Source organism: Cajanus cajan, chromosome 6, assembly GCF_000230855.2.
Source record: "Cajanus cajan strain Asha chromosome 6, NIPB_CcT2T_4, whole genome shotgun sequence".
Taxonomy (NCBI): Eukaryota; Viridiplantae; Streptophyta; class Magnoliopsida; order Fabales; family Fabaceae; genus Cajanus; species Cajanus cajan.
This window is the reverse complement of record NC_138522.1, coordinates 44,065,338-44,086,642: the sequence shown is the minus strand read 5'-3', so window position 1 is coordinate 44,086,642 and position 21,305 is coordinate 44,065,338. Positions and strand designations below refer to the sequence as shown.

The 21,305-nt window shown below is 32.0% G+C and overlaps 3 protein-coding genes across 8 annotated transcripts; all 3 read right to left on the bottom strand.

The window, feature by feature from the left end:
- Positions 1–3,912: 3,912 nt before the first annotated feature.
- LOC109815722 (pentatricopeptide repeat-containing protein At5g66520) lies at positions 3,913–7,448 on the bottom strand. 5 transcript variants are annotated; one of them, XM_029274843.2, is made up of 5 exons: positions 5,906–7,448; positions 5,275–5,504; positions 4,845–5,068; positions 4,527–4,753; positions 3,913–4,423 (listed from the first exon to the last, which is right to left on the bottom strand). In XM_029274843.2, exons 1-2 carry the CDS (start codon positions 7,383–7,385, stop codon positions 5,386–5,388), a joined length of 1,599 nt encoding a protein of 532 aa, XP_029130676.1. In that variant the 5' UTR covers positions 7,386–7,448; the 3' UTR covers positions 3,913–4,423; positions 4,527–4,753; positions 4,845–5,068; positions 5,275–5,385. The 5 variants fall into 5 exon arrangements, with proteins under 5 accessions (XP_029130676.1, XP_082933280.1, XP_082933281.1 ...); XM_083077154.1 differs by having other exon boundaries at positions 3,913–4,465; positions 4,636–4,753; XM_083077155.1 differs by having other exon boundaries at positions 4,636–4,753.
- Positions 4,296–5,074, bottom strand: LOC145958720 (auxin-responsive protein IAA8-like). Its single transcript, XM_083076237.1, has 4 exons — positions 4,976–5,074; positions 4,747–4,803; positions 4,539–4,686; positions 4,296–4,423 (listed from the first exon to the last, which is right to left on the bottom strand). The coding sequence occupies exons 1-4, from the start codon at positions 5,072–5,074 to the stop codon at positions 4,296–4,298; spliced, it is 432 nt and encodes a 143-aa protein (XP_082932363.1).
- An 8,329-nt stretch (positions 7,449–15,777) lies between the features above and the next one.
- Positions 15,778–20,773, bottom strand: LOC109815723 (auxin-responsive protein IAA9). Of its 2 annotated transcripts, none has more exons than XM_020380519.3 (7): positions 20,612–20,773; positions 19,158–19,597; positions 18,728–18,954; positions 18,410–18,636; positions 18,165–18,306; positions 16,798–16,859; positions 15,778–16,238 (listed from the first exon to the last, which is right to left on the bottom strand). In XM_020380519.3, exons 2-7 carry the CDS (start codon positions 19,560–19,562, stop codon positions 16,201–16,203), a joined length of 1,101 nt encoding a protein of 366 aa, XP_020236108.1. In that variant the 5' UTR covers positions 19,563–19,597; positions 20,612–20,773; the 3' UTR covers positions 15,778–16,200. The 2 variants fall into 2 exon arrangements, with proteins under 2 accessions (XP_020236108.1, XP_082933279.1); XM_083077153.1 differs by lacking the exon at positions 20,612–20,773 and adding an exon at positions 20,173–20,222.
- Positions 20,774–21,305: the final 532 nt, after the last annotated feature.

Here is a 21,305-nt window from a genome sequence, read left to right as displayed (position 1 = left end):
GGTAAACAGTTGAAGTTAAACTTCTATATATAACAACATTAGTTCATTGACTTAAAAAAAATCAATTTCTATATATTAAATTTAATTTTTATATTTTAGATGTGAATTATCAATAAATAAAAATATATTATACTATAATATAAATAATTTATTATAAATTTAAAATATATTTTATATATTATTAACAAAAAATATATATAATTTACATACTTAAAAATATATATTTATACAAAAATATAATTTATATATTTAAAAATAATATTTATTTTTATATAATTTATTATAAAGTTTAGTTATATAAAAAAATATTAGTTTGTGTATCATGCTAAACTACTAGTTGTTAATTAAATGTAAACAATAAATGAGCCAAGAAAAAAATTTAAGTCCACTTTTAATACATATTATTTTCTTTTAAACAGTAATACATACGTTTTTTTTTTTTTTACCTAATGAGGGTCATTATGTAAAAATATTACATAAAGGAACTGTTTTAAAATATTTTATCAATTTGGTGTAGTTAACAAGATGTTGTTAATTAAGTAATGTCATTCTGTGTCACATTAACTTTTTTTAAACTATTAAAAATGACTCAAAAGTGGAATTAGAGTTATGTATGTCAATGATAATTTCACACACAACTCTAATGACACTTAAAATAAAAAAAAAATAAAAAAAAAAACTAAAAACAAGTATTGTTACTCCTAAGTGGGACATTATTATTTTTTTTAAATGTGATATCGTTATCTTCATTGAGAAACAAGGTTTGTTTATTTTTTTTAGGTGGTGTTGTACCTCTAGTTAGAGATCAATTTTTTTATTTTTTATTTTAAATATGGTCCTACTATTCTCATTAGGAAAATAAGTTTTTTTTTTCTTATAGATAATGTCATACTTCTATTGGAGATCATTTTAAAAATATATATATATATATGGTCCCACTACACTCACTAGGGGACTACTTTTGGTATCTTTGGATACCTTAGTGTCAGCCTCCAAATTTCGTTTCTTCTCTCAATATCTTCCTTTTGTTTTTTATCTTTCTTTACCTTGTCGTCAACAAGAAAATCAATAGCAACCTCCAATTTTTGAATGTTTATCTTCAATGCTCTCTTTGCATCATGTCCATTGAAGCCCATGCTCATAATAAGTGATAAGGCTTGATATGAAGATAAACGCTATGTAGAATGAGAAACAAAGGTAGTCCCCCCATGGAGGTAGCGGAATTATATTTTAAATAAATAATTAATCTTTCAACGAGGTAGCAATACTATTTACAAGAGAGAAAAAATAAACAAGTCTAGCCTCCCTCCCATTGGAGATAGTGAGACTATATTTTAAATAAAAATTGATTCTCCATTAGAAATAGCGACACTATCTAAAAATAAATAAACAAATATAGTTACTCAGTGAAAAGAAGAGCACTATATTTAAAAAAAAAATGATGTCCTATTTGAGGATAATAACACTTATTTTTAATTTTTTTTTATCACAAGTGTCATTGGAATCGCATGTAGGATCTTCATTGACACACATGGCTCCAACTCTACTTTCTATCCATTTTTAAAAAATTTAAAAAAAATGATGTGGCATTAGATGATGTTGCATTGACCAATACCACTCTCATTGACTATACTAAAGTAATAAAATATTTTGAAATGATCTCTTTTATGTAATATGTTTACATAATAACCTTCTTTGAGTCAAAAAGTCCAACACACACCTTTATATAAATTTTTTTCCTGATTTTTCATTAAAAATAAAATACCAAATGAAAATAATAATTGTAAGGAAATAGGTACTTGCTCGGGGCATTGCCAATAAACTTTTACAAAAACACCGATTGTGTTTAAATAAAAATTAGGAAGCACTTTTGAGAATTCTAATATATATTCTTGAATTCCAAGACATAAAATGAATATATATATATATATATATATATATATATATATATATATATATATATATATATATATATATATATATTTATTTATTTATTTATTGTTTTAAAAATATTTTTAGCTCCCAGCTGACATTCAAATAAACACATCTAATGTTTCAAAACAACAAAGTTTTGAAGCTCAAACGTAGTCACGTGTTGCCATATGTCCAACCTATATGGTTTAAAAGTTAAACAAATATTTATAGAAGAAAATAAATTTGTAAAGTTCTTTCAAAAATAAAGAAAAAAGAATCCTTCGGAATTTAGGTAATCTAACATTTGGCTAAACTATAAGAATTGTCAAATGACTGAAACAACAGTAATTTGGGTCGGTACCCATACACACTATTTCCTATTGGACTTTTCACGTCACAATTGGGCCGCAACTGTAAATAAACCAAAATAAATAAGCTAAAGATTTTGATTTTGTTATCGATGAAAATAAAATTTCCCTGCAAATTTTGGCATTTCTCTCTGTTTTATGCGGGTAAACAATACCAAAAAACTTTAATTTCAATACGAATACAAATGTGTCTCACTAAATGTAAAATTTTAGCAGCGTTTCAGCACGTAATAACTATTTGGTTCATGATATATACACCTCCTTTTTTCTATAAGTACACCTCTTTTAAAAAAAAATTTAAAAATTTAAAATATTCTTAATTTTTTTATTTTTAATTTTAAATTTTTTAATTTTACATCTACAACATTTAATTTAGTAATTTTTTTTCATACATCTTCCTTCCTTTTTTTAATTTTTACATGCACCCCCTTACCTTTCCTTCACCCCACCTAAAAAAGAAAAAAAAAAGTGTGTAAAAAAGAAGAAGAAAGTAAAAAATTGAAAGTTAAAGATGTAAAATTAGAAAATTAAAAAAAAAACTACAATATTTTATAATTTTTAAAAAAATATAAAAGAGGTGTACTTGTAAAAAAATGAGGTGTATATATCATGAGCCTAACTATTTATATTTAGACCGTACTAGGCCCACTAGAAGAGCCCAGTGGATCCTGGCCCACCAATACATGTAAGCATAAGACGAACAATCATATGTTTCGACCTTTGACCCAAAAGAAGCAAACCAAACCCACTTTGTATTTCGTCTTTACAAACCAAAATCGACAACCGAAACCCCAGGGATGGATCCAGGTGTACGAATGTAGGGCAATTGCCCTCCGATTTAAATTATGTTCATTTTAAATTTTATTTTTAAACTATAAATTAAATTCCTTGACTGAAAGCTCTCATTTTCTCATTATTTCAATTACAGATTCTCAACCCTCTCTTTACTCTTTCTAAAATACATTTTACATTTTTTTTTTACAAAGAATGACAAAATATTTCTATCAACACTTTGTTTCATTGATTTTTTTTTACAGCTTTTTGGTTCATAATTGAAGCATAGAATTGTGTCATTTAAGAGGTATGTATATAAATATTTTAATTTTTTTTATTTTAAACATAAAACTTAAAATAATCAATATAATTTATTGAAATCATGTATATATGCATTATTCAACCAAAGTTTGAAAAATAAAAGAATAAGCAGCTAAAACACGAGAATAAAAAAAAATTGGCATTAGAAGAAAATATTTTTTAAAAATAATTTGAAAATTTAAAAATATATTTAACAAAGGTAAATTTACATGCTTTAAATATAAAAATAGACTTTATGCTTTTAAAAAAATAAATAATTTATAATTTTATCTTCTCCTTTAAGATAAAACAAAAAAGATAATGTCTATGAGTATGAAGTCACTTTTTTTGTGATCTACTTCGGAGCATGATTTGCATCGTGCTTTTTGTTTACTAACCAAACCTATCCACCTTTGTACAAGCCTTCATGCCAAATCATTTTTCAAAATCAAAGTTCCTTGCTAGGAAACACACACAGGGGTTTGAGACTTGGGTAAAACAAATTTGACAAATTATAGAACACAATGCAGCCAAGATTCAACATATGAAACTAGTATAACATAAACATTAAAACACACATCCTAAATTAAAATTAAGACATAAATATTCCATAATCAACTTTGGTTATTGTAGACACAATAAAGTACAACATTAATCAATAACAAAAAAAATAAAAATCAGAAAATAATTAAAAGATACATACGCGAAAGTATTTTAAAAAATCCATATCACACACTAGCATAGCAACCATTTAGATGTATCAATGCACCCTACCCTACCTTCCTTCCCAAAATATACTAATATGAATTAAAACTACAATGTCACAAGAAAACACATCCTCTAGAATATAAGTTGATATCTTTGTGAATATATTCTTTTAAAGAAAAGACAATGGAAAGTCAAGTACAAAAATGAATTAGAACTTACTCCCAGGGAACATCACCCACAAGCATCCAATCGCCATCTTTGTCCTCTTGTAAGAACATATTCTGATCCATGAAGAAGGTCCTTCAACTTGGTTTCATTCAGCATCTCCCTGACCAGAATTCCATGAGATCCAGATTGACCTGAGATCATACCAAAACAAGCAGTAACTGGATCCAGGCAGACTGTCCATACATAAATAATTGAAAGGTTAAGTTTTTTCACATAAAAGTAATTCTTTCTTACTTATAATAAAACAGCTGAACATCTTTTCTAGAGCAGAAGATAATTCTGGATATGTAGAGTAATTCTTCAAGTCTACTTTCCTTAAATAGGGAGCACCATCCATACTGACCTTGATGAACAGTGCACCAACCCCCACTTTTCCATCAACTTCTTCAGTGCTCTTTGAATTAGTTGCCAATGAATTTTTCCTGAACGATCATATAGGAGGCCACCCCACAACCTGAGCCCTGCCACACAAGCAAGGATGATTATCGGCAATTTGCACAGTTAAGCTCAACTGCCAAAACTTAATGTGATCAGTTAGAGTTTTTCACTTACTTGGTAGCTGGTGCACTGCTATTATTATTTGCAGAACCATCAAGATTTGGTCTATTTTCATTGGCAGCAAGAGGCCTATCAAGCCCAACACTTGTTGTTACTTATTTCATTTTGGTTTGCTGAGTCACAACCTTCTCAGGGGTAGAACCAGGTTTTAATCCCATGTTTGAAGCAGGCCTTGGAGATAGTATTGGATTGGCCTCCGGATTAGCTAGGAATTTCCCCTGCATGATAGATTGGGGACTATTAGTGTCGGGCCAAGCAAGCATATAAAAAAACACATGTCATTCAAGTAAATTAGAGCAAGATACGGTACAAGCTTAGAAGGGCAATCGAGAACTTTGCTGCTGAATTTTTTATTTTTTTTTCAGTAAAGAAACACTCAAAAAGTTTTTCTAAACTTGTATATAAACAGACACTTAGTGTTTACCTCTGAGAAGCCGTTCATGGCATCCGAGAACCCTCTTTTGTTTCCCAGAACAGCAGTCTTGGCTGAAGAATGGTGATCATCAGTCAAAGGACGCAAAGGAAACAACAGTTTTTAATCAAATTGAGTCGAGCTTCTTAAGCAAAGATCAGAATCCCTTTCAGGAGACTGTGATCCAGGAAGCCCGAGCCTGAGTTCAGTTGCTTTCAGATTCAGATTACTTTTACTCTCTTCTGAAATAACACAGGCAAGATTCAATTATGCAATAACACAGGCAAGATGCTTATTAGGCAGGGACTGAAATAAGTCAGTGTAAAATATTCTCCAAACTCTAGCAATGATATGTTAGCTGCATTATATCCCGTGTATTCTTTCCTTTCTCGTCTTCTTTGTTTTTCCTTGAGGAGAATCTATCCACATAATTTCACCAATAAAGGAAAAACAATTTATATTTGATTTTCTTTTTCATGTTCATAGGTTCTTGCAAATAACTATAATTATGCTAAAGCATGTAAGAAAAGAATTCAATGGTAAGCAATAGCTTATACCCATCAGAAGGGTTCTAAAATCCCCATCTTGAGAATGCAATCCAGCAATTTGCACATTTCCTGTGCTTGTGGATGAGAATGATCACCTGCAAGAAACTCTTTAACTTCATTATCTACCTCTATTATGCTACATCCGGGCTTCTTTTTCATCCCTGTTTCTGAGATTCTACTCCTAACTTTGTTTGCCTCTGCATCCCACCCAGCTTCTCTATATATATTGTAAGTAAGAACGTGAGTACCACAGTCAGTGACGCCCATATCAAGCAACCTTTTCCACACCCTATTCCCAACATGAGTATTCTTATGAATTCTACACGCATTCAGAACAGCACCCCACACATTAGCATCGCCAGCCGCGAGTCCACCCATCTCCTCCATAAATTTCTCAGCTTCCTCTACCATGCCAGCCCTGGACAAAAGGTCAACAACACAAGCATAATGCTCCATTCGAGGAGCAACCCCATAAGTGCTGCTCATTTCTTCAAACAGCCAAAGGCCTAGCTCAACCATCCTTGCATGAGTACAAGCAGTGAGGACAGCCACAAACGTAGTTTCATTGGGGTCAGTCCCAGAAGCAGCCATTTGGTGAAACAACTCCAGCGATTTCTTTACATCGCCATTCAAAGCAACACCGGAAATCATAGCGTTCCACGCACCGGCATCCCTATCAACAATGCTCTCGAAAACAGACAAAGCAGATTCCACACATCCACATTTCGAATACATGTCAACCAAAGCCGTTGCCAGAATTGGGTTCGATTCAAGATCGAATCGCTTGGCGTAGGAATGCACCCACAGTCCCTGCGTGAGCGCACCCAGGTGCGCACACGCAGTGAGGACCGTGACGAGGATGGACTCGTTCGGCCTCGTGCCTTCGTTTTGCATCTCAGAAAACAAAGCCAGCACTTGCCTGAAGTCACTAACATGAGAATACGCTGCCATCATGGCACTCCACGACACAGCGTTTCTCTCAGGCATTTCCTCAAACACTTCTCTGGCACTTTCCACATTCCCCATTTTGCCATAACCGTGGACCATCGCCGTCCCCAACACGACATCTTTCTCTGGCGTTTTATCAAACAGCAGGCGTGCCGTTTCCACCTCGCGAGAAGCGGAGTAAAACTCGATAAACGCAGTGACGACGTAAGGGTCGTGGCGAAAGCCGAACTTAACGACGTGGGCGTGAACCAAACGGCCAACGAGGCTGGAAGGAAGCAGCGGAATGCAGGCCTTGATCAAGGGCGGGAACGTGTAGTTGTTAACGGCGACGCCGTTTTGAAGCATGGAGACATAGCAGGAGAGGGCGCGGAGGGGGGAACGGTTTTGGACGAAGGCTCGGATCATGGTGTTGTGCATGAAGGTGTTGCGGTGCCGGTGGGTGAGGTGGCGGAAGATGGAGCGGGCGTAGGAGAAAAACGACGGGTCGTTGGAGGAGGTGGCGGCCACGGAGAGAAGCGGGGCGAGGGCGTACGGCGTGTCGTTGATGCGGCATCGGAGGATGTGGGCGTGGAGTTGCTTGAGGTGGACTAGGCTCTTGCATTTTCTCGCCGCGGTTGTCAGGTGCATTTCTTCTATGCACTCCACCCCATCGCAATGTAACTATCAACATTCAAAGTTCAGTTAGAACTTAGAAACACTCATCTATAATATAAATTATTTCTCATAAATATAAAATATAATTTATATATTTAAAAATATTTTTTTTTAATGTTTTAAATATAATTTATATATTTAAACATAATATTTATTTATACACATAATTTATTTTAAATTTTAGTTATATATAATAAACACTTAATATGTAGATTGTATAGCCTCAAATACTAAACATAAATAAATTTTATTTTCTTATTTTCTATACTGTTATCAATTTAAAAACACTAAGTAAATCAAATGTATATCATCTTCGTTCAACTAACTGTTAAACAGTTGAACCTGTTGAAGTTAAACTTCTGTATATAACAACATTAGTTCATTGACTTAAAAAAAAATCATTTTTTATTTATCATAATTATTTATAAATTAAATTTTAATATTTTAGATATAAATTATTAATAAATAAAATATATATTATACTACAATGTAAATTATTTATTATAAATTTAAAATATATTTTATATGTTATTGACAAAAAATATATATAAATTACGTATTTAAAAATAAATATTTATACAAGTCTTAAATATAATTTATATATTTAAATATATTATTTATTTTTATATATAATTTATTATAAATTTTAGTTATATAAAAAAAAATATTAGTTTGTGTATCATGCTAAACTACTAGTAATTAATTAAAAACAGTAAATGAGCAAAGAAAAAAATTAAGTCCACTTGTAATACATATTATTTTCTTTTAAATAGTAATGCATATGTTTTTCTTTAACTAATGAGGGTCATTATGTAAAAATATTACATAAAGGAATTGTTTTAAATATTTTATCAATTTGGTATAGTTAACAAAATGTTGTTAATCAATGCAATGTTACTATGTGTCACATTATTTAAACAAATTTAAAAAATTGACTCAAAAGTAGAATTAGAGTTGTGTGTCAATGATAATTTCACATGCAACTCTAATGACATAGTAAAAAAAAAAAAACTAAAAACAAGTATTATTACTCCTAAGTGGGACATTAATTTTTTTTATAAATGTGGTGTCGTTATCTTTATTGAGGAATTAGGTTTGTTTATTATTTTTAGGTAGTGTTGCTACGTCTTGTTGGAGATCAATTTTTTTTTTAAATATGGTCCTATTATTCTCATTAGGAAACTAGGTTTGTTTATTTACTTTTTTCTTATAGATAATGTCATACTTCTATTGGAGATCATTTTTGAAAAAAAAATATGGTCCCGCTACCCTCACTAGGGACTACTTTTGGTATCTTTGGATACCTTTGTGTCACCCTCCAAATTTCGTTTCTTCTCTCAATATCTTACTTTTGTTTTTTATCATTCTTTGCCTTGTCCTCAACAAGAAAATCAATAGCAAGCCCCAATTTTTGAATGTTTATCTTCAATGCTTTCTTTGCATCTTGTCCATTGAAGCCCATGTTCATAACAAGTGATAAGGCTTGATATGAAGATAATCGTTATGCAAAATGTGAAACAAAGGTAATCCTCCCCAATAGAGATAGCAGAATTATATTTTAATTAAATAATTAATCTTTCAATGTCGTACCAATACTAATTACAAGGGAAAAAAAATAAACAAGCCTAGTCCCCCATTGGAGATAGTATATTTTAAATAAAAATTGATTCTCCATTAGGAGTAGCCATACTACCTAAAAATAAATAAACAAATCTAGTCAATCACTAAAAATAGGAGTACTATATTTATAAATAAAAAAATTGTTGTTTTGTTTAATGATAACAACACTTATTTTTAATTTTTTTATCATAAGTATCGTTAGAGTCACATGTGGGATCATCGTTAACACACACAATTATAACTCCACTTTCTATCAATTTAAAAAAAAATTAAAAATGATGATATTTGATGATGTTGCATTGACTAACAACACTCTCGTTGACTATATCAAAATAATAAAATGTTTTGAAATTATCTCTTTTATATAATATGTTTACATAATAACTTTCTTTGAGTCAAAAAGTCCAACACACATCTTTATATAAAATGTTTTTCCTGATTTTTTCATTAAAAATAAAATATAAAATAAAAATAATAATTGTAAGGAAATAGGTACTTAGGACATTGTCAATAACCTTTTACAAAAACTCTGATTGTGTTTAGATAAAAATTAGGAATGTACTATTGAGAATTCTAATATATATTCTTGAATTCCAAGACATAAAATAAATATTTTGTAAATTTAATCATTAAATTGAAAGTTCATATCACTTTATATGTGTATATCAAATTTTGTTAAAATTGAACAATAACTTGAAGGTAATCAAAGTGTTCATATATATATAGTTTTAAAAATATTTTTAGCTCCCCAACTGACATTCAAACTTACTCCCTTCATTTTCTATTCATAGTCGTTTAAGGTTTTGCACGAGACTTAAGGAAATGATTGATATTTTAGTTTTCAAAAATATTTATTATTTACTTTCCTATTCTACCCTTTATTTTTTTATAGTATTTCGTTGGAAACATATTGTCTTTTTAAATGCAACATTAACTTCACATAGGTGGTTGGAGAAAAAATAAGTAGACATTAGAAATAAATAGACACATTGTTCAGTAAACATACATTAATTATCGGGGGTAAAAATGAGAAAAAAAAATTAATAAGTCATTGATTTTTGTAAAATAACAATGAAAAAAAAATGATAAATTATGATAAAATGACTGTGAATAAAAAATGGAAGAAATACACATATAATGTTTGAAAAAAACAAGGTTTGAAGCTCAAACGTAGTCACGTGTTGCCATATGTCCAACCTATATGGTTTAAAAGCTAAACAAATATTTATAGAAGAAAATAAATTTGTAAAGTTCTTTAAAAAATAAAGAAAAAAGAATCCTTCGGGATTTAGGTAATCTAACATTTGGGTAAACTATAAGAATTGTCAGATGACTGAAACAACAGTAATTTGGGTCGTTACGCTTACACACCATTTCCTATTGGACTTTTCATGTCACGATTGGGCCGCAACTGTAAATAAATAAGCTAAAGATTTTGGTTTTGTTATCGATGAAATTTTGTTTATTTTATTTTCTTGCAAATTTTGGCATTTCTTTCAGTTTTATGCAGGTAAACAATACCAAAAATCTTTAATTTCAAAATACGAATACAAATGTGTCTCAATAAATGTAAAATTTTAGCAGCGTTTCAGCATGTAAAAACTATTTGGATCATGATATATACACCTTTTTTTTTTTTTTTTTTTATAAGTACACCTCCTTTTTAAATTTTTTTTTTAAAATATCTTTAATTTTTATTTTTTAAAATTTTTTAATTTCATTTATAACATTTAATTTAACACTTTTTTTATATACCTTTTTCTCTTATTTTCACATGTACTTCCTTAATTTTTCTTCACCCTCACCTATTTTGGTAAGTAATTTTAATTTTTTTAGTTTTACATTATTTTTTCCCCTTCCTCTTTCAATTTTCTCATTGATTTCACTATTCGCATAATACTCTATAATAGTGAAAATGTCTTTTTCATAACACTAAACTTAATGTTAGGGTTTTTGGAGAGGTGAAAGTAAAGGAAGTGTTGAAAGAAAAAAATGTATATCTAGTTTAATAAAACCTGTTGAGGAAGCTACACGTATCTACAATATTTTTACCTACCAATTCTATGATTTGGGTGTATGTAAAAAAGTGAAAGATGTGAAAAAATAAGAGAGTAATATAAAAATCGAGAGAACTAAAACTATCTACTAAAATAGGTGAGAAATTAGAGGAAGACAAGATGGTGCATATGAAAATTGGAAAAGAGAAGGAAGGAGGTATATGAAAAGAAAAAAATAGTAAATTAAAAGTTAGAGATGTAAAATTAAAATTTTAAATAATAAAAAAAATTATGAATATTTAAAAGGAATTAAAAAAATAAAGGAGGTGTATATATCATTAACCAAACTATTTATATTTAGACCGTACTAGGCCCACTAGAAGAGCCCAGTGGCTCCCGGCCCACCAGTACATGTAAGCATAAGACGAACAATCATATGGACTATACCAAGATAATGTTTGGCTGATGATAAACACACCTCCACTCTCGTATAAACACACCCCTTTTTAAAAAAATATATATAAAATGTCTAAATTACCCTTTTAAAAAAATGAAATTATAAAATTTACACCTCCCTTCCCCGCACCCCCCCTCCCCCGCACCCCGCACTCCACACCCCTCTTCTTTTCAAAGTCTATTTCCGCTCAATGTCATTAAGTAATATACTTTTACAGTCATTCTGAATAGAAAAAAAGGACTAGCCCCACCATAACCAGGATAAGCAAGGCTCTTTTACAATCATTAGCATTCCGGAAAGTACTTTTACAGTCATTAGCATTCCGGAAATTACTTTCCGGAATAGAAATTATTGTTCATATAATTCCGGAAAGAACTTTCCGTAATAGTAACTTTAATATTATGAAAAGTACTTTCCGGAATTATGTAACAAAACATTTCCGAAAAATACTTTTCGGAATAAAAATTTAATATTATGGAAAGTATTTTCCGGAACATTTTTATATAATTCCGGAAAGAACTTTCTGTAACAGTAAGAAGAAGAAGAAGAGGAGTGCCAGAAAGAGAAAGAAGAGGGGTGTGCGAGGTGTGGGAAAAAAAAGAAGAAGAGAAGTGCCACAAAGAGAAAGAAGAGAGGTGCGCAATGTCAGCAGGTGGTCTTGTAAGAGAAAGACTCTTACTTGTTCTATGGAAAGAAACACTAGTACAAAAATGACTTTTAAAATCGGGGTTTTAAAATCAGTCATAAGGTAGCCATTTTAAAAGTGACGCGGTGGCCTGTACTGCAACAGAACGGCCCGTTCTACAAGCAGAATGACCTGTCCTGCTTTCAGAACGGCCCGTACAGCAAGCAGAACGGCCCGTACTGCAAGCAGAACGGCCCGTACTGATAGCAGAACAGCCTGTACTGCTTGCAGAACGGGCCGTATTGATTTCAGAACGGGCCGTTCTGGTGCCGTTCTGCTTGCAGAATGGCCCATTCTGGTGCCGTTCCAGACTAAAATTTACATGCAGATACAGGATAAGGGAGGTGCGGTGAAGGGAGGTGTAAATTTAAGAATTTCATTTTTTTAAAGGGTAATTTAGACATTATATATATATTTTTTTTAAAAAAGAGAGTGTGTTTATACGAGAGTGGAGGTGTGTTTATCATCTGCCTAATGTTTCGACCTTTGACCCAAAAGAAGCAAAACTACCCACTTTGTATTTCGTCTTTACAAACCAAAATCGACAACCGAAACCCTAGGGATGGATCCAGGTAGGGATGACAAATATACTCGTACCCGCGGGTAATACCCGAACCCGTCCCGACTTTGACGGGAAATACCCGGTTTGACCGGGTACGGGTACGAGTAAAACCCGATATTTAAATCGGGTACGGGTACGGGTACGTGTATGTACTTACCCGCCCCGTACCCGTACCCGTACCCGTCCCCGTTTACATTTTTAATTTAATACCCACTTTTAATTTAATTATATTAAAAAAATAATATTTTTTTATGTGTGATTATTTATTATAAAATGATATAGAAAAATAACTTAATTATAATTATAATATAATAAAAAAATAATTTAAAAATATCATATTTTTTATAAAAAAATAAAAATAAAAAAATTGACGGGTACGGGTACGGGTACGAGTATACCCGATACCCGACGGGGACGGGGATAGGGATGAAAATCACATACCCGACGGGTACGGGTACGGGGACGGGGATAAGTTTAACTCGCGAGGATGGGGACGGGTATCATGAAACTCGTACCCGACCCGCCCCGTTGCCATCCCTAGATCCAGGTGTACGAATGTAGGGCAATAGCCCTCCGATTTAAATTATGTTCATTTTAAATTTTATTTTTAAACTATAAATTAAATTCCTTAACTGAAAGCTCTCATTTTCTCATTATTTGAATTCGAGATTCTGAACCCTCTCTTTACTCTTTGTAAAATACATTTTACATATTTTATTTTTACAAATATGAAAAAATATTTCTATCAACACTTTGTTTCATTGATTTTTTTTTTACAGCTTTTTGGTTCATAATTGAATCATAGAATTGTGTCATTCAAGAGGTAAGTATATAAATATTTTAATTTTTTTATTTTAAACATAAAACTTAAAATAATCAATATAATTTATTGAAATCATGTATATATCAATTATTCAACCAAAGTTTGAAAAATAAAAGAATAAGCAGCTAAAACACGAGAATAAAAAAAAAATTGGCATTAGAAGAAAATATTTTTAAAAAATAATTTGAAATTTTAAAAAATAAAAATATATTTAACAAAGGTAAATTTACATGTTTTAAATATAAAAATAGACTTTATGCTTTTGAAAAAATAAATAATTTATAATTTTATCTTCTCCTTTAATTTCTTTCTTTTTAACTATTCAATCATAATTTTTTTAAATTAGATATATTAATATTTTAAAAAAATTATATATATGGGCTTCATAAAGTGAAACTAGTGGGTACATTCCCTCTTCATATTTTGCCATGGTCAATAAAGGTTCACTATGCACTCCAAGTTAAACCATTATTCTTTAATTATTTATTAACAATTGAAATATTATTCCTTAAAATAAATTACCCACTTTAGAAAGAAGGTAAATCCATAAAATAAAGCACACAAAAGAAAATCCGTAAAATAAAAATAAAATACCAACCAGAGCACACAATGTTTTAATTTAGTTGATTACTGATTTCAATTTCAAACTACTGTGAAACCTTAAGATTTAATAAAGAAAATATTGTCATTAATAATGATTTAGGGACCAGGGTCCTTAAATGAGAGATAGTTTTAAATATATTAATTTGAACATAATTATAAAAAAATAATCTACGACTATAATATTCTCATGCATGTATTTATTGAATCAAAATATTCTCATATAATATCATAGGCTAAAATAAGGATTTGGTCGATAAAAATGTTATCATTCCCGGAACTGAATAATATTCTATTCGTTGGCTTCCCATAAAAGCCTCCTAAGTCCGTACAGAGACATATTCCACGATCTATAGCTTTCCTGGTGATACATTTCTAAATTAAAACCATGCATATTCTTATTCTTTTCTCTCTCTTTTGTCAAGGAATAGAGGATACGAGACGGGGGAAAAGTCCAGAAGATAAATATTATTTTGCTGGAAATTAAATGCTGCTACTCCTCTTGGATGTCTCAACTCAACCACTTGAGCCAGATTCTTTTCTTGAAATGGACTTACCCTTTATCATTTTTCTATCTAGTGGACTTCAATTTTTGACAAGTCTCACCAACTAATTCTGCACACTAAACATGAGAATACTCATCTCAATATAATATGTTACATACTCAAGTCTGAAACAACTTCGTTAAAAAACAGAATAAGTACATCATTTTTTGTGTATCTTTCTCCATAATAAATGGAATAATATCTTTTCCATAATAAATAAAAGTAATGAAGATATACAAAAAATAAAATACGGCACCCAAGAGCTTTATTTCATGGATTCTGATCAAAAGCATTAGATAAAACCGTGGATAAGATTTGCAATATTTGAATTTTCTTTGTTCCTCAAATACTATGAACCAAACCGACGGCACGTGCTCTCTTGGCTGTGTTTCTGTAACGACGGTGGACAAAGAGAATCGTATGCATATGATGAATGTGACTGGACGCATTTCCCAAACGAAAGGTACCTAAACTCACTTTAATTTGTAAGAAACCCCCATTAACTTTAAAGGACCTTGACCACCACGTACAACAAAATTATCTATTAAACCAGGAGTAATAATCATAAGCCCTTTACTTATTTCAGCATCAAAGTGGGTATCTAAATTTTAGTTTAATAGCATAAACTGAGGCATGCAAAACACTAGAGACTAGGGTAGTAGTAATAATAATGGTGAAACACGTTGGACCATGAATGGTGAACCTGAATAGTTAACATAGAACTAGAACCACAAAAGGTTAAACATTGCTCATAATTCCACGCCACTGCTGTGCGTTGGTTTAACTGAACAGTAAGATCCATGCACAGCAACCAATGGTCAGAGCTTCACATGCTTGGCTCCTACAAACCCCCGACAACCATATCCAATATGTCTTTACAAAATCTAAACACTTCAAGGTCCAGGCTCAAACCTCAATGCTTCACCAAGCACAATTTTATGTTTGTTTCTAAAAAATGGTGAGAAAACATGGGCCAAAGCACTAAAAAATTCATGATCAGAAACATCTACCTAGCTTGGGAATTCAACCTTTTTCGTGTCAGGTTTTTTTTGTTAGATCCTGACAACCGTATGCAGTTTGGTCCAAACAGGTTAATGACTTTGAAAAGTGGCAAACAGTACATGGCAAGTGACATACTGACACATACAACTTGTTTTTTTTCTTTTTTCACACAAACATAGGACACCCCGTTGAAGGTACGCTGCAAAATTTACACATTACAGATCCTTCAACCACATCATTAACTCGAGTACATAGAATATAGGTACTCCCACAGTCAAGTCTAGGAGTTTTATAAGTTTTCACAATCATGAAAAGAAGCTTACTAAGCATAAACGCCGTGACAACACAAAACAGACACCAAACAATACAAGGGTTAAGGCAGCCTAGTATGAGATTCTATCCAGTCCAAAATGCCTTCGGTTTTCGCTTCCAAGACACAACATGTTCTTGATTTTGTTCCACCTTCATCGCCCAGAAGCTTTTAATCCCGCAGATAGTTAGTTCCTGGTCCTGCTTTTTTCAACAGCCCTGGGAGCTGTGCAAGTAGGCACACAAATGTAAACTTAAACAAGATTATATGTATAGATTAAAAACTTTGAGTTCAACTCATGGACATTAACAAACGTTGAATGTAGATTTCAAACAACTGGCATGGCATGGGAAAGTAAAGTAATTTCAACTTGGGTTCTATGTTTCTTTATTTCTGCCCCAATCTGAGCTCACATTCATAAAGCATTTTCCTAAATATGGAAAAATGGCTCACTTCTAACCATATCTGACCACGCCTTTTATCATTTTTTTAAATCATATAATGAAAAACGAATTCCTTGGGAAGAAGTTACTTATTTTCAAACTTAAATTTTCATTCTGCCACTGTTGCAAAATTGAACAACTACCAGGCAATATGAATTTTTCGTTTACATGTTGAATGTTAAACTTCTATTTAACCATGTGATGTGTATTTAATTAATAAACCCGGGGCATATTATACATTTATTGCTTTTCCTTTGCTGTATACTTCCCCAACACCATTTTCAGACAAGTATTATGTTAAAGTTAAACTTATAAGATAGATGGTGTCGATAAAAACTAACCTAGACCAATGGCATCAGAACTCTTCATGATCCTTAGCCTCTTGCAAGTTTCAATAAACATCCTGCAAAAAGAGCAGACATTGTTTGAAATTAGTTCAAACTGAAACAAACATTATGCAACTTCATTTCATGAAAGATATAACAGGGCATGCAAAAGGCTTAACCTATGAAATTGAATGTAATCCATGTAAAACTATACATTATTAGGAAACGAGAAGATATAACATTATTGAAACCACAATATTTCACTTGCAGTAACAGTTTTTAACAGCTATTTATAACAACTGAAATTTGTCTCAAGTATTAATAATTTAAAATTAAATTGGTCTTCAGAAAATTCCTTTGAAAATTCTTAAACAGATGATAACACATGAAGGACAGTTACTCTGCATGCAAGACTATGCAGGTTCTAAAACAACAGAATCTTTTTTCCTTGAGTAATCAAAGCAATGTTAAAGCATACACATTAATGCTTTTTTATTTCTATTGCTCTATTATGCCTCATATACATGCTCCTAATATGTTTTAAATCACCTATCTTACTCCATAGGGTTCTGCTAAAACAAGAAAATGATTCCACGAACCTCAGCCATAGGTTAAAAGCCATTTCTATAATATTTTACAGCATGCTACATTAAATAAGCAAAGATAATTGTGGCTACTATTGTAAGTTTATATGTTGTGGTAGATCCTTCCCCAGCTTAGACGTATTAATCAAGTAGAAGTGTAAATTGTTAAGCATTTTAAGATAAAACAAAAAAGATAATGTCTATGAAGTCACTTCTTTTTTTATCTACTCCGGAACATGATTTGCATCATGCTTTTTGTTTACTATCCAAACCTATCTCACCTTGGTACAAGCCTTCATGCCAAATCATTTTTCAAAATCAAAGCTCCTTGCTAGGAAACATGCACAGGGGTTCCAGACTTGGGTAAAACAAATTTGACAAATTATAGAACACAATACAGCCAAGATTCAACATATGAAACTAGTATAACATTAACATTAAAACACACATCTTAAATTAAAATTAAGACATAAATATTCCATAAGTCAACTTTGGTTATTGTAGACACAATAAAATACAACATTAATCAATAACAAAAAAAATAAAAATCAGAAAATAATTAAAAGATACATATGAGAAAGTATTTAAAAAAATCCATATCACACACTAGCATAGCAACCATTTAGAAGTATCAATGCACCCAACCCTACCTTCCTTCCCAAAATATGCTAATATGAATTAAAACTACAATGCCACAAGAAAACACATCTCTAGAATATAAAGTCGATATCTTTGAGAATATATCCTTTTAAAGAAAAGACAATGGAAAGGCAAGTACAAAAATGAATTAGAACTTACTCCCAGGGAACATCACCCACAAGCATCCAATCGCCATCTTTGTCCTCGTATGTAAGAACATATTCTGATCCATGAAGAAGGTCTTTCAACTTGGTTTCATTCAGCATCTCCCTGCCCAGAATTCCATGAGATCCACATTGACCTGAGATCATACCAAAACAAGCAGTAACTGGATCCAGGCAGACTATCCATACATAAATAATTGAAAGGTTAAGTTTTTTCACAGAAAAGTAATTCTTTCTTACTTATAGTAAAACAGCTGAACATCTTTTCTAGAGCAGAAGATAATTCTGGATATGTAGAGTAATTCTTCAAGTCTACTTTCCTTAAATAGGGAGCACCATCCATACTGACCTTGATGAACAGTGCACCAACCCCCACTTTTCCATCAACTTCTTCAGTGCTCTTTGAATTAGTTGCCAATGAAATCTTCCTGAATGATCTTATAGGAGGCCACCCCACAACCTGAGCCCTGCCACACAAGCAAGGATGATTATAGGTAATTTGCACAGTTAAGCTCAACTGCTGAGACTTAATGTGATCAGTTAGAGTTTTTCACTTACTTGGTAGCTGGTGCACTGCTATTATTGTTTGCAGAACCATCAAGATTTGGTCTATTTTCATTGGCAGCAAGAGGCCTATCAAGCACAACATTTGTTGTTGTTACTTCTTTCATTTTGGTTTGCTGAGCCCCAACCTTCTCAGGGGTAGAACCAGGTTTTAATCCCAAGTTTGAAGCAGGCCTTGGAGATAGTATTGGATTGGCCTCCGGATTAGCTAGGAATTTCCCCTGCATGATAGATTGGGGACTATTAGTGTCTGGCCAAGCAAGCATATAAAAAAACATGTTATTCAAGTAAATTAGAGCACGATAGGGTACAAGCTTAGAAGCGATATGGAGAACTTTGCTGCTGAAAAAATTCTTTATTTTCAGTAAAGAAACACTCAAAAAGTTTTTCTAAACTTGTATATAAACAGACACTTAGTGTTTACCTCTGAGAAGCCGTTCATGGCATCCGAGAACCCTCTTTTGTTTCCAAGAACAGCAGTCTTGGCTGAAGAATGGTGATCATCAGTCAAAGGACGCAAAGGAAACAACGGTTTTTCATCAAATTGAGTCGAGCTTCTTAAGCAAAGATCAGAATCCCTTTCAGGAGACTGTGATCCAGGAAGCCCGAGCCTGAGTTCAGTTGCTTTCAGGTTCAGATTACTTTTACTCTCTTCTGAGAAGGACGGAACAGAGCTGTCCACAGAAGAACAATCAGATAATCCCATGTAGTTGCGCTCTTTTAATTCTAAGCTCTTGAGAGACACACTTTCCATGGTGGTTGAGGAAACCAACAGAGTGACATTGCTTTTACCCTCCTCCTCCCCTATGCTCAGCACTGGTGGAGACATCACAGTTTAACACAAAGCACCCAATTTTGTATACCCTATCAAGCAATGACACCATTTGACATTGTTCATAAGCAAATTGAGTTTACAGTAATCTCAATATTATCTTACGTTACATGCCACAACCTTCAACCTCGGCAAACAAACAGGAAACAGAAAAGGAACACTGAAAAACAGCTTGCTACACTTGATTTATAAACAACCTCAACAACTCGTCTCAGAATTTCTATGATGTATTGATTTGAATACCTTATTACTTCAAAACTTCTTTGCTTTGTCCCCAAGAAGCATGAAATTAGCTTAGCAACAATCACCAAAGTATTTTTTTAATTTTAATAATGCAAATTGCAAAGTTGACAACACGGATTTGAGAGCTACAAGCAACACACACGACAGAAAAAAAATTTAAATAAACAGCGAAACATAAGAAGATAAGACAATCTTTATTCATTGCTACGCATGGTCACATAATGTAAGGTAATTATTACTTTTCGGTGGAAAAAAAGTTAAAAAGTTCCCATAAATGACCGGAAGGTAATAAACCATAAGAAGAAGCAACAAAAATAGAGAGAAAAATGAGGGCAAGGGAAAATTCTAAATTTATGAACCATACTCTTCACTCAATCACTTGACATCTTCTATAGGCAAACTTCAGCTGAGAAACTACAAACAAAAAACAAAAAGCAGGTTCTTTAAAAGAATGGAAGTAACACAAAATTTAAGGGAAGAAAGTTGAATGGCCGAAAAATCACAAACTGTTCGTAAAAAAGGAACTCCCTCCAAAAAGAAGAGAAATAAAAGATCATACTTGTCTTAATGCCCTGAAAGGAATTTATAAAAGTGTCAACAAAGATTGAATTTTGTTCAGCCATTATTAATGGGAAATAGAAAGGCGCATGCAAAGTTGGAAGCATGACAACAAAAAGGGAAAACACATAACAGAGGGTTGGTCTTGGTTCCAGAAATTCGGGGTCCAATTGCTTGGTTGAAGCAAGAAAAGCAAAGAAAAACGTAGAAGCAAAGCTTAGAAGCTGAATAGCAAAAGTTATTACCTGAAGAACAAGGAGATCAGAAAGGGTGAAGAAGAAGAAGAGTGATTGAAAGTTTGAGAAGAGAGAGAGAAAGAGAAAACTAAGGACCCTCCATTGGGCATAAAGTAAGAAAAGATTTTGCTGTCCGATGTGAAACTCCATGCATTAAAATATGACTTTAATAAAAGGAAAGCGTCTGAGCTTTGTGTAATTTCCATCTTTCAAAGCAAAATTTGTTGTGTCACTTCATTTTATTATTTTATATTTAAGGGTAAGGTACTGTCACCTTTTTAATAATATTCCGCCGAACATATACCATGGAATGCACCTCAGTGCCAATGGTCCTGCTTTTCTGATCATTGAGAGCGCACCGTTGATTTATTCTTCTTGTATGGAATCCATTTCTTCAAATTATGAGCTACATGCCAAAACATCATTTTAATACCCACTTCAGACATCTATAATATATGTTAAGAATATATATTCTCAGTATTTCTCTTTTAAGGTACTCTTTTACATGATTGATGTATGAAATATTTACTGATCAATTTATTTACTGTGCATTGGATGTATAACAAGATTTATCATATTATAAGTATCATTGTTGTTAAGAGGGTCTAAATTACTGATCGAGCTAAATACACGAGTTATGTTATTGTAAATTTTCTTTCTATTACATGATGAATAACAAACAAAAAACGAGTCATTGCAAAAT